Source organism: Manis pentadactyla, chromosome 2 (assembly GCF_030020395.1).
Source record: "Manis pentadactyla isolate mManPen7 chromosome 2, mManPen7.hap1, whole genome shotgun sequence".
In the NCBI taxonomy this organism is placed as follows: Eukaryota; Metazoa; Chordata; class Mammalia; order Pholidota; family Manidae; genus Manis; species Manis pentadactyla.
Window position 1 is genome coordinate 628364 of NC_080020.1, and position 13982 is coordinate 642345.

General features: G+C 50.7%; 1 protein-coding gene across 1 annotated transcript in view; it reads right to left on the reverse strand.

Moving 5' to 3' along the window:
• The window catches only part of LOC118922238 (guanylate cyclase soluble subunit beta-2-like), a 47713-nt gene extending 43350 nt beyond the window's left edge, over window positions 1-4363 (reverse strand). Inside the window, exons 1-2 of the mRNA XM_057489154.1 lie at window positions 4334-4363; window positions 2778-2923 (exon numbers count right to left, since the gene is read on the reverse strand). Coding sequence (XP_057345137.1) covers window positions 2778-2923; window positions 4334-4363 — 176 coding nt within the window. The remainder of the gene's footprint in view (window positions 1-2777; window positions 2924-4333) is intronic.
• Window positions 4364-13982: the final 9619 nt, after the last annotated feature.

Here is a 13982-nt window from a genome sequence, read left to right on the forward strand (position 1 = left end):
GGACCGGAGTCCTACAGACAAGCCAACAGTGAGCATCGGCTCAGTAACAGCTTACATTCGCTGGCCGCCCGCCGCCAGCCAGGCATTTATCCTAAGTGGCCTGTTTGCAGTGTCTCCCGTCGCCCTTGCATCCACCCCCGGGAGGTCAGCTGCTTCAACGGTGATTTTACGCAGGAACACCCACATCACAATGGCTAAGGAACTTCCCGGGGTCCCAAGGCTGCAGGTGGTGCAGCTCCAGGGTCCCTGCTGAAACAGCCGCACGTTCCCAGGGACCGGCAGCCACCGCCAACAGCTTAGGGCACAAATGTTCTATTTCCCAAGCTGGTGCCCAGCCCACCTGAAAAGCCCACCCCACGGCCTGGCTGCACTTGCCACGTCTCCTCCCCTCGTCCTGGCGAGCCGCATCCTGGTCGGGGCAGCTGACACTCTGGCACGCGACCTGCTCCTGTCCAGTTTGCTGCAGAGCAAACGATCCCAGTTTCCCATGTAGGTCCTATGCCCCAGGTGTATATGTTACGTTTTGATAGATTAGAAACCATACAGGCAAACGGCTTCTTCAAATCTTTAATCCTCAGTACCAAGCGCTACAGGAGCTCGCGCTTAAAGAGGTGCCCCCTCTTTTTCCACCCAGAGGCTCCCCGCTCCCTGGCAGCGCCACCTGCTGGAAAGAGGAGCCTGCGCAGCCTTAGGCCTGGGCTCGTGTCCCGGTCCTGTTCCTTAACAGTGTGGCCACCAGCAGCTCCTCTCGGGGACACAGTTTCCTCCGCGGGGAAATGGGTGCTGCCTGCCTTCAATCTCTTCGTGGGCTTTAGTAAGACCAGTGCGGGCCTGGCCCACAGGGCGTGAGATGAGGCCGTTCCTTCCTCTCCTTAGGAGTGGATGGAGCCTTTTCAGTATAATAGCCATTTGAAGCGTGGTCTTCAAATGTTTCTCCCCTACAGCAGCCTTGGCGGGGAGAAGGGCACTGAAGGGACAGACGCTGCGCCCCGGCCCTGTTGCCCACTTGCTGTGCAGCCTTGGACCGGACGCTGAACCTCTCGGAACCTCGGTTTTCTCAACGGTGCAATGAGAAGATCCGGGCTAGATCATCTCTCAAGCACTCCCCTGTGCGAGCTCTGTCTGCTATGACCAGTTAGCGTGCCTCCTTGGGGTATCTGGAAATGAGCGACTTTGCCTCTGTCAGGCCAGAGCTCCCGGTTCCATTCACCAGACTTGTTGCTCTCTCAGTGAATCACCCCAGAGGGTCTATGGAAACGGCCTGGGGCTGCCTTTCCGGAAGCAGGGGGCGGCTAGCGTTGGCTACCGTGACACTGGACAGAGCAGGGGCCCCGGGTTGTGGGGCTGGCCTGGCTCGCCCAGTCTAGCCTCATGCTCCCTAGTTCCCTGCATGCTCGGCTCTAAGGATTTTATTTGCAAAATGGGAATAGGAGGGGGTGAGGGGAAGTTTGCACTAAGCGACCCCAATTGTTTTTACATTACAAAAGCGATGAAAAAGGAAACTTAGGGTATAAGAGAAAAGCCACTCAGCAGGTCATCTTCCCAATTCAATCACGATTTATCATGAGTTTGGTCTTCTCACTTTTCATTTGTGTGATTCACCCAGAGGCTGTGTAAGTTTCTGTCTGGTTTCTTTGTTTTTGTTTTGTTTTTTTACTTAATGACTATTGTAAAATTGTATAGGTTGCTTCATGAGCTTTGAGATCACGTATAATGATGAATAATTCTTTTGCTGTTCCACTTGTCTGTTGGCTTGCTTTTGAACATTAAAAACAGTTTTTTACTTTTTTCCTTTTGAAATATACGGCTACCTTACATCTCTTTGCACGCACACGCATATGCATGTGTGTGTGTGTGTGTGTGTGTGTGTGTGTGTGTGTGTGTGTGTGTGTGTACTGTAGGTCTGTTTGTTTCTAAGGGAATAGATTCTCAAGAATGGAATTACTACTTTAAAGAATGTCACCATTTTCATAGCTTTTGGTACATCTAGTCAAGTTGCTTTCCCAAGGGACTGCATCAATTTACAACGCCATCAGCAATTACTCATTTTGCACCGTCTTACCCAGAACTGGTTATTGCCATTTAAATTTTTTGGATATTTAATGGGCAAAGCAGTGCCAAATTGTTTTAATTTGCACACATTGATCAATTGAGGAAGCCAATCACATTCCATCTCTTTCTTCTTCCCTCTTCCCAGAACCAGGAGATTCCTAAGACCCTCCCAGCCCAATCCTCTGACATTTTAAGGCTGCAAGCCTCCAAGAAAGCAGAGGGATAGCCCAAGATTGAAGGACTCAGACAGGACTCTACATGGAGATGCCGACGCAGGGGTCAGGGCTTACCGGGGGGAGGCGGCAAGGAGAACCTGCAACAGTGAGCTAAGGAAACTCCAAGGAGCGACTGGCCAGACCCAGAGGCGGCCTCCCCCCTCCGTGGAGTCTCGGAGGATCCGTTTATGTGCAGTGCAAACAATGCAGCTGCTTCTCCTCTGCCATTACAAGGAGCAACTAAAAGGTAGAGTCATGTTCGCATCATTCACATGGGAACCCTGTCCCAAGGCCGGTTGCGGGAGTCGAGGAGGATGCCTTCCCTGAGGACACTCTGGTGCAGCAGGCTTGTTCCGTATCTAGTGGGCAGGTCTAAGGTACTTGAACTGACGTCCCTAGTAACAACCAACTGTCTTGATGCAAAGGTCAGGGAAAACCCGCGACCCGCAAGACCAGGAGGCAGCGCGTGGCACCGGGCCTCCTCCCCGCCCCCCTCTCTCCTGTGCTCACCTCAGTCTTTCCCATGTCTCTTCGCCAAACTCCTCCTTCACAAGAGACTCCAGACAGGTGTTGATGAATCCGTACTGGAACACAGGACCAGAGGGGACGTGTGAGGAAGGGAGCCCGGCATCCCCTCCAGGATCCCGGAGGGGCCTCTGCAGGGAGGGGGCTGCCCCATGGCCCTGGGGACGGGAGCTGCGCCTTCCCGGGTTCACAGCCCTGCTCACTCCCAGCTCACACAGAAAACACAAGAGCTTAGTTTGAAATCGGGGTAGAATTAGAAGAGGTTCATTGTGGTTATTTCCCAAATAAGGAATTGCTTGGTGAGAACAGTTCAAAACCACGGGGTGGGGGGCAGGAGACAAGGTGAGGGGCGTGGGGAGGAAAGGCCCTTGCCGCCTGCCGTGTCCGAAAGGCAGGGAAAGGACCTGTTCTTTTCTTTATGAAAATGCACCAGGGGTGTGTGTGCCCTTGAGGAAGACACAGAAAGTGGAGGAAACATGGGGAGGGCAAAGAGGACAGCGAGGACACAGGGATGAGAAGGATTCACTCGCGGACCTGTGACCGTCCTTCCTTCCTTCCTCGGGTTAAAAATAAAAATAAGTGAAAGGGAATGTCTCTGCTTGGAAGGCCCGTCCGGCCCGCTCTCCACAGCTCGGGGTGCCTAAGCTCGGGGCCTTGGCGGTTCATATGGTTGGAAGCCCCCGGGGAGCTGGGTTTTGGAAAGGTATCTTCATAAAGGGAAGAACCCAGCTGGTAATCAGGCTGGAGGTTTGCAAGTCTGGCCCTGTGCATGTGGGGGTTTCTTAGGGGAAAGAGGCCAGTGCAGCCGGGAAACGGGGGCTCTGAACCCCAGCAGCTCTTCCCTTGGCACAGAACGGATGGACTCCCTGGGGGGCCTCCAGGTTCCCGCCGTCAGGAAGCCGTCTCCACCTGCTCCATCTTTCCCTGCTCTACTGCCCCCACAGGTGTGGCCCTTTACAGCCCCCTGGCCTGGCCTCCCAACACTCTTGACAACTGTCTTAATTTGTGTTTCCGTTATTGCGCACACCTGCCGCGGGCCCGTCCTGAACACAGGAGGCAGGCCTCCAACGGCACAAGCCTCAGCTGCAGGCGGCCTGTGTCTAGAGCCCTTCCTACCCTCGGCCAGGCACTGCCCGGGGCCCAGAAGCAACCCTCAGCCCTCCATCCTCATCCCCACAGGACTGCTTTAAAATATCACATGCACACACACATGTCTCAGCTAGCTGGCTGGCATATGTGCACACCCAATGCCCCCTGACACACACACACATGTATGTGTATGTATTACGTATATATAATTTTTACATATAATTTTTCCCCTCTCCTTTGCTAATTACAAGCTCCTCAGGGTCAGGAAGTAGGTGGAACTTACCGATACTTGACTAAAGTGCCAAAATGGTACCTAGCACATAGTAGGTACTTAATAAACACTGAATAAACAAGTACTGGACTGAACCCTCAAGCTTGAACTCATGAAAATCTTTAAATACCTCCAGGCACTTAAAATCAACCCAGTGTTAACAAACGTAGCAGCTGCCTACCCTGGCAGTCCCTGCAAAGGAGGTGAGCATTGCACGCCCCGCCAAAGCTCCTAGTGCGTGACCGAGGAAGCCCAGGCTGGGAACCCAGTGGCCACTGCCGGGGGCACCACGTGGGGTGACATGTTGCCCATGCTGGGTGAATCTAGCATCAGTGAGACACCTAATCTGGAAATAGTAGGGCTAATTCTTCTAGAATTACAATTTTGGGGGGTGGAGAGTAACAGTTCTGGGGTCCACCTGCATGGCTTGACTGCTGACCACCCCCCATCTTACCAGCCGTGACCCTGGCCCTGCACCAAATCTCCCAACTTCAGTTGATTCATCTGGAAAATGGGGACGAGAATGGCCCCCTTCTCGTTGTAATAGGGTTGTAATAGGAGTAAATATGGTAACAGGTATAATGTCAGCCATTTCAGACGATACGAATTTTGAGCAGTGAGTGCTCGACAAAGGGGAGGCGAGGGGAGGTCAGGACAGGGGCTGGGGCCGGGCCATACCATGTCACCCAGCAGCCGTCTCCTGGCTCGGCGGTCCAGCAGGGCACCAGCTCTAGAGCCGCCTTGTTGCTGCTCGTCTTGTAGCAGCTCGGGCAGCCCCCAGGGAAATCAGGAGCCGCTCAGGGGCCTTCAGCCGGGAGCTAACTGTCAGCCCTGGGTCACAGGGGGAGAAAAAAGTAAGGCTGCTTCTCCAGGGAGTCGTCTTCCCTGAGGGGTGCAGCCTGAAACCTGAACTTCTCTCCCAGATGGCCACCGCTCTGCCCGGCCTGAGCTCGCAGGCCCTCAGAGCCCTGGGCAGCCGCCCCTGTGCTGGGACACAGCCTGGGGGGGTGCCCAGCCCACCTGCATGCCTCACCCTCACTTCCCATCTGATCTCCCCACAAACTCAGAAGCTCCTTCGTCCCCGTCCCGCCTGGTCACCCCTCAGAGCAGCCAGTGGCCGGTTCTCCAGGAAGCCTTCTCTCCCAGTTCGGCTTAAGTGGGAGGCCGACTCCTGAAATCCAGGCAGCTTTGGCTGAGTTCCCATCGTCTCCTTAGACTGATGGCTGTCATCCCCTACCTGTGTGATGAGCCCTCGGGGGGTGCAGAGGGTGCCAGGATCATGCCAGGTGATGAGCGTGTGGGCTGAGCTCCCAGGGGGCCAGTCTCAGGGCCCGTGGCCCCGGGGCACCCTAGAAGCCCAGGCTGGGACTTGGAGAGGCCCCCAGGCTCCTGCAGGAAGGCTGTGCTGCAGATGGGACGGCCTGCTGAGAGGTCTTTCTCACTCTCTGGCCAACCTTCCTTGGGTGTGGTCCAAGCATGGCCCACCTGGCCCAGAATGTGACCCCAAACGGTCTCTGTGAAACCTCCTCTTGCCTCAAACCTCCCCTGCCCTCCCTCCCATGACCCCACCTCAGGCTCCGGCAGCCTGCTTCCTGAGGACTGTGATCAGAGGACAGAACCCCCCCAACACCAAGCAGGTCCAATGAGTGTGGCCTACAGCACTTCCCGGACACGCGAGCTTCGCTGTAAGTGCAGGAGTGAAAAACAAACATGATGAAATCAAGGGGAGAGGAGAGGTAAGCCCCCCAGGCTGCACGGAGGCACAGGACAGCCTCTCGGGTGTGACTCATGGTCAGGGCAGCAGCTCACGGACCTGACGATGCCAGAGGCCGAGGCGCCGCCTGTGGTGCCCTCCTGAAAGTGCAAAGCATTTTATCTTTCCATCCTCAACACCCAACACAGAGAGTGAGACCCCAGACGGTGTTGAAAGCCTCTCCCTTCTCGCCAGGTCCCTCTCCCTTCCCACCCTCCCTTCCTCTTGCTGCCCTGGGAAGCGCCCGCGCCCCTCCGCCCGCCTCCACCCATCAAGGCCTTTGGCTTCCGTGTCTGTTAAGCCCTCCGGTCTTGCTTGCACTGCCCCCTGCATGGAGAGCCCTGATCCTAGGAAAGACTGGGGCGTCCTTAAGCCCTCACCTCTCCCTTTCTGAAATCTGACGTGGAAGGACCGTGCGGTCAGGAGGAGACGAAGGCTCAGGGATGGGGGATGGCCCTAATTACGCTGCCCAAGCCTGAGCCCCCGGTCGGCTGGCGGCCTCTCTCTCCTCTGCCAAGCGGGCTCACTCTACTGTCTTTTCTGTGCCCCCAGCCTCCAGCCCTGATTGTGCAAACACGCCAGCACTCTCACACTTCACAATAAGTAAAAGGTTAAAAAAAAAGTCTCCATTTTCTCTCTCATGTAGCAGATGGCCAGTCTCAGGAACTTGGTGAAAATTAGGCTTTCTGATTTTCTAATAAGTTTTGGCCTCTCACACAAAAAGCACAAGCTCATTTTGATTCTGGTGTTAAGCACCATATGGTAAATCATTCGCGGGCCGTGGCAGCTTCGTCCTCAGGGTGACAAGGAAGGGGCGATCTTGCCTAGAACAACAAGACTGAGCGTGTGCGGACACAGTGAATTCCTCCGTGAATACCGCTCTGTAATAATGTGTATGGCAGCAGAGCAATTATCTCTCCTTTAAGGTATGTGTTAATTTTCAGGGCCAGTTTTCCTAATCACAACTGCCACCCCAAGGACTACTTTTTGTAAATAAGACACAGGCAGTGTGTGCATGAAGAAAAACATGCATGGATTTTGAAACGGTCTGGAAAATTGGCTGACATTTTCTCTGTTTTCCAACTGCATAGACAGCTGAGTGAGGGACTTTCGTGGCGTGGGAATTCCCGTCTCTCTTCCATGGCGTGAGGGGCCTTCCTGCCCTGCTGGGCCTGCTGCTCTCCGTGACAGGTTTCACTGCTCCCTCATTGGCCTCGCGGCTCTGTGACCTGGGACAAGCGCCTGCACCTGCGGACCTCACGCCCTGATCAAAGGGTCGTACGTCTACATCGCCACGGAAGGTTCGCCCGAGCCCCGGTCAGCGGGCCCACCGCCCCCAGGGCTCTTCTGGTCACTGTCTCTATAGATGAGTTTTGCTCTTGACCTTCACAGTCACTAAATCATACAGTATGTTCTGCTTTCTGTCTGGCTTCTTAACATTTAGTCCATGCTTGGTGCATTGAAGAGTTCAAAGTTCATTCCCCAGATTAGACCTGGGTTTGTAAACTCAGCCTCATTTGACACAGGTAATGCGATCCTGAAGACCCCTCTCATCTTCTGTGGTGCATGAAAAACACAAACCTCTCATTTTTCATAGGACAAGGGGGGTGCGGGAGGCACCACAGGAGGGCTTCTAGAGTGCACGTCTCTAGGGTGAGGAGGGAAACAGGCAGGAGAGTGCACGGACAGCGTGTCTGGGAAGACAATTCTCTGATAAATATAACCATGCCCTGTTTGGTGTGTGTTTATTTTTGTATTTCTGGGAATGTAGCTGCCTCAGTTTGGTACACACAGAGGCACAAACTGAGATGAGCCAGCACTCGGCTGGGACTGCTAAGAGAGACCAGGACACAGGAGATGAGCTGGGACGTGGTGCATCAGAGAGACAGAAACAAACTTCAGCATCAGCGCCCGGCAGAGCGCGCCCTCCGAGGGGCAGGCCGTGCGCGGGACAGCGAGGCAGCCCCTGGGCACCCAGCGAGGCAGGAAGGTGAGTCTGACGCTCCACACCAGCGGTGGTACAGGGCTGGCCTAGATTTTCTTCCTTAGTGGGACTAATACCCCACGAAAGATGGCTTGAGGTAGACGTGACTCGGCCACCGGTAAGCGGTGGCATAAGAGCCACATTTCTTTCAGGCATATTTTCATATCTGGAGCTTCAGCATGTGGGAAAAACAGGGTCACCTGTGAGTAAGAATCTTCAGGAAAACTTTTACAGAAGATAGAAACAATAATGGGAAAAAGAAAGAAAAAAAGAGGAAAGGAAAATATTTTCTCCCTATGATAAGAACTCCAAGGACATACTCTTTTGACAGCTCGCCTGTGCGGGGCGGGGCGGCGGCGTGAGCAACGGTCCCCAGGCTGCACGCAGCCCCACGGGGCTTCCTGCTGGCACCCGGAGGTCCGTCCCTGCTGAGCACCTGCCTCCTGCGTCCCCTATGCCGCCCTCTGCCGCTGGTAACCACAGACCTGATCTGTTTCTCTGTATTTGGGCTTGTTTTCAGACTCCACATATAAGGGAGACCACACAGTACTTGTCTCTCTCTCTCTGACTAATTTCACTGAGCATTATGCCCTCAAGGTCCATCCCTGTTGTCACAAAGAGTAGGATTTCCTCATGTTCTATAACTGAAGAATATCTCATTATTATTCCGCTTATATACCACAGTCTCGTTATCCATTCATCCATCAGTGCACACTTAAGTTGTTCCCACGTCTTGGCTATTATAAATAATGCTGCTGTGAACATGGGGGTGTAGATTTCTCTGAGTGTTTTAATTTCCTTTGGATATATTCCCAGAAGTGGAACTGCTAGGTCACATGGTATTTCTATTTTCAATTTTTTGAGGAAGCTCCACACCTCTGTCCACAGTGGCTGACCCATTCACACTGTGGACGAGGACGCCCTTTCCCCCACGTCCTCACCAGCACCTGTCTTTTCTTCTCTTCTGGATGGTGGCCCTTCTGACTGGTGTGAGGCAACCTCGCATTGTGGTTTTGATTTGCATTCCCTGAGGATTAGCGACGTGGAGCATCTTTTAATGTACTTGTTGTCCTTTTCATTTATCTTCTTGTAGAGACAGATGTCTGTTCAGGTCGTTTGCTCATTTTTTTAAATGGCTTATTTGGTTTTTTGTTATTGAGTTGTGTGAGTTTTTCGCATGTTTGGTGTATTGACCCCTTATTAGATACATGGTTTGCAAAATGTTTTCCCATTCTGTAGATTACCTTTCCATTTCGCTGGTGTCCTTTCCTGTGCAGAAGCTTGTAATTTTGACGTGTCCCACTTGTTCAGTTTTGACTTTGTTGCTTGTACCTTGGTGTCATATCCATGAAGTCATTACCAAAACCCACATCAAGGAGTCCTTCCCTGTGTTTTCTTTTAGGAGTTTCATGGTTTCAGGTCTTATATTTAAGTCATTAATCCATTTTGAGTTACTTCCTGTGAGTGGTATGAGACATGGCTCTAGTTTCATTCTTTTATATGTAAATACCCATTTACTGAAAAGACAGTCTTTTCTCTACTGGGTAATCTTGGCTCCCTTGTCAAATATTAGTTGACTAGGTCTATTTGGGTTTATTTCTCAGCTCTCAGTTCTGTTTCATTGGTCTACTCAGCTGTGTTTATGCCAGTGCCATACTGTTTTGATGATTATAGCTTTGTAGTATGGTTTGGAATCAAGAGGTATAATGCCCCCTGCTTTATTCTTCTTTCTCAGGATTTCTTTGGCTATTTGAGGTCTTTTGTAGATCTATATAAATTTTAGGAGTGTTTTTCTACTTCTGTAAAAAAAGCCATTGAAATCTTGATAAAAATTGTGTTGAATCTGTAATGGCTTTTGGTAGTTCTGACATTTTTAACACCATTAATTCTTCTAACAGATGAACACAGGATACTTTTCTATTTACTTGTGTCTTCTTTAGTTTCTTTCATCAGTGTCTCACAGTTTTCAGAGCAGAGATTTTTCACCTCCTTAGCTAAATTTATTCCTAGGTATTTTACTGTTTTTGAGGCTATTGTAAATGGGGTCAATTTATTTTTTCTTTTTCAGAAAATTCATTGTTAGTGTATAGGAACAGTACTGATTTTTGTATGCTAAGTTTGTATCCTGCAACTTTACTTAATTTGTTGATAAGATCTAAACATTTTTTGGTTGAATCTTTAGGATTTTCTATATATAAATTCATGTCATCTGCAAATAGAGACAATTTTACTTCTTACTTTTCTGATTTTTTATGTATTTTTTCTTTTATTTCTTTTTCTTGCCTGATTGCTCTAGCTAGGGCTTCTAGTACTATGTTGAATATGAGCAGTGAGTGTGGGCACCCTTGTCTTATTCTTGATCTTAGAGGGAAAGCTTTCAACCTTTCACCATTGGGTTAGTTGTGGGCTTGTCACATGTGGCCTTTATTATGTTGAGATATGTTCCTTCTATGCCTAATTTTTAAAGTTTTATCATCAATGTTGAAGTTTGTCAAATGCTTTTCCTGATCTATTGAGATGGTCATAGGATTCTCTTCTTTCATTCAAAGAATATGATATATCACAGTGCTTGATGATTCATCACATTGATTGATTTGCAGATGTTGAACAATCCTTGCATCCCAAGGATAAATGATACTTGATTGTATGATCTTTTTAATGTGCTGATAAATTCAGTTTGCTAGTATTTTATTCAGAATATTTGCATCTGTATTCATCAAGAATATTGGTCTATAGTTTTCTTTCCTGGTGATGTACTTTTCTGGTTTTGTTATCAGGATAATGTGGCGGAGCTCCACTGGCCCTTCTGCCTCTTCTAAGCTTCCCTATGACATGCAGGTAAGTGACACTGCCTACCTAAGCTGGAGCCTGCTGTAGGCACCACCAGGTGGCTTCTGGGGGTGTGTGTGAGGCAAGAACAGAAGAAACTATGAGCCCTAAAACTCAGAGAAGGAAACCTCTTCTGCTGCTACCTGTCCTGCCCTCTGGGCCCATGTCTGAACTCTGGGCAATGCACCAGCCTTGAGCAATCAAGAACAGACTCTTCGTGTTCTTGGACACCCTGAGGTATGGGAAGCTGGGACCAAGAAGCCCAGGCTGTGTGCTGGCCCCAGGAACCGTCAAACCTCCTCCCTGTGGTGCATCCCGTGGTATATAGCCTCACGGGCTGGCTTCAGCCTAGAGGGCCCCTGGCGCTAAGTGCTTGAAGCCTGGAAATGTGTTTGTGCCCAAGTGGGGGCAAGGAAGACTCTAGTAGAAGAGAGGGCCCACTGCTAACAGGTCTGCCCTGATGCACACTGGAACCAAGATAATGTAGGCCATCCAGCCACCTGTCCATCCCCTCCCTCCCCTGGCCATTTGCACTTCCCCTACCCTACTGGGTATCTGCTGACGTGCCAGACAGTTATACCAGAGAGGACACACTGGGGAATACACTAAAGAGGAGTCAAGGCGGATGTCTGTTAGCTGAGGGGCCGAGAGGATGGGGGCACCTGTCCCTGAGACAGCCCAGCTGGGTTTGGGCTGGCGCTGCTCATTCATCCATCAAGGTCACTCTGGAGCAGGCCTCCCATCTTGGCCCCTATGTTCTAGAAAACCAGCAGAGGCACGGGGAGGTCAAGTGTTTCACCCAAAGTTTCAGAGCAAAGTAGAGATAGGTAGCAGGCAGAGATGGAAAATAAAAGTTCTGTGTCTTGCCTGCAGGTGGGCACTGCGGCAGGTAGGTGAGGGGAGGAGAATTAGGGAGCAGCAGATGGGGAGGCCACCCTCCTTGCCACCCACCTTGCAGGCCCCCTCCTGCCTGCAGTTGGGCTTTCCTAGGGTCTGGGTGTAAATCTCTGCTCTGAAGCCCCCATATTGGTGCGCCAGCACCCTAACTCGATTACACAAACACCTGAATGCATGATTCTAATTACTGCAATTTGTCTGTCCGGTCTCCTGACCTTTGCCTCCGTGCCTTTGACATGTTTTGATTCTGAAGGGGTGTGGGTTTTGTTTCACCAACAGGTGACCATGTGCTTACTATCCTTTGACCTTCAGGATCAGGGCCTCCATCTGGGCAGGAAACATCCACAGGGCCTGTTGGCATTTAGATGTCACTGCCAGTGCCCCCTGCGCTCCCCTGCCCCAACCTCCCTGCAGTGTCCTGGCCTGAAAGAGCTGCAAAGCAGCCTGCAGGGATTCACGGGGTCACCGCCAGGCATGCAGGTCAGCGCAAGTCGATGCTTTGGGCTGCAGAACTTACACCAAGCAACCTCCTCCACAGCCACACAGGAAAGTGGCAAGCCAGGGGCCAGGGCTGTACAGCCACCGGAGGGCGTCCAGCAAGTTCTGCACACCCTCATGTCTGAGGCCCTCCCTGAGGAAGCAGCCTGAAGCGAGGGTGACGGGCTAATATTGAGAAACTCAGGAACATTTCCAGCTGAGCTAAATGGAAGGTGAGCAGAGGAAGAAGGCTTTCCTGGAGCCCAGGCCTTTTGCACCAAAATTGTTACTGAGTAAAGAAATGAATAGACAAAGTAACCATGCTCTCATATTGGTTAAAGCATCAGAGCCTGCCGATGATTACTGAATGAATTAGAGCTGGAGCAGTATTATCCCCCTGTCACTCTCACATGCATTTCGGTGTCCCTCCAGCCCTGAAATGCCCACGGCTTGCCCGCTTCCCACAGTTACCCCTTTGCTCCTTACGCACGCTGAGTGACAACGTATCCTTGGACTAGGATTCTACAGGTCTGTGGAACACTTTAAAGACTCATTGTTACTCATGTAGGGGTAAAACTTTACTGCATATTACATTAGAAATTACAGAAACTAAAGCTTATTGCAGCCACTCGCCCACTGTATACACCGTATAAACGCGACCAAGGCCTACCACGACTAAGGGAGAGGCTCACGTGAAGTGTTCCAGTTTTTTACTGAAAAGCCTCTGCTGGCTCCTAAGATAAACATTCAACGTGAAATTCTCCACAACAGATCTAACTTATATGCAATATAAACAGGTGCTGACTTTTTTAAAGTATGTATTAAATAGAATTCTAATCATATTGCCTGAAAAGAAAACTCACTGAAACTTGATGCCAAGGATCTCAAAATTTTGCTGGTACTATTAGCTGTCAAAGGACTTCCTCTCCAAGGACATGGACTTAATTACCAAAGGCTGTCCTGTCCAGGCCACTCAGGGGGGAGGGAGAGGGGGAGAAATAGCATGAACGTCATCTCTGCACAGCAGCATCTAAGGGCAAAGGAGGCCACATCAACGACTCTCATTCTCAGACTTGGGGGGCTGCAGTCGTTTTCCATCATCTCTGGGGCAGACCAAGTGCTAGGCCTAGAGGGCCAGTCTCTGAACCTACTGGAGAAGCCCCAGCAACCAGAAGCATGCCCCTAGTTATTGCTCGGATAACTGCTACCTTCAGCCAACCTAGGAAGTTTGAAGTTGCAGTGAACTGCTGGTAGTCGTCTTATGCAGAAACGGCTGGTAAATCTTCTTTCTGCGGAGTTCAAGAATGCCAGGGCCAGATGCTGCTGCTCACATCTGTGGGATGGCCTAGTACACGTGACATAGATTCTCCTACAGGTCATCACTCCCACAGAACACCAACACTGAAGGATGTTAATAGGTCTGAAGGAAAAATAAAAATGAAGTGTTCCTTGGTTGGGTACATTTGGAAAGTGCTGACTTAAATAGAGTAAAACAAATTTCTTGACTGCAAGACATCTCAGGGCTTTTCATAGGTTGAGGAGCGCTGGGACCCTCCAAGATGCCTTCAGTGTGTCTTTGCTTAGCTCCACCTCAAGCACTTTTGATGCCAAGGTGCATTTTAGTTTACAAATGACAGAAATGAAACTTTGAAAGTCTAACAATCAATATTGAGTGAACTCTGGGATAAAAACACCACCCTGGGGTCCCCTCAAAGATTATGAAGGGTCGAGGAAAGATAAATGCAGTAACTACAGAGGTCATTTTTATTTACTGGTTTCAGTCCAAGGTGCTCCCCAAAAGGTCCCTAGCAAGCCTGCCCAAACACCTGGAACCCAACTCCAAGGATAAAGGACTCTCAGTCAGCCTCTTTTAAAAAGCAATTGCAAGGA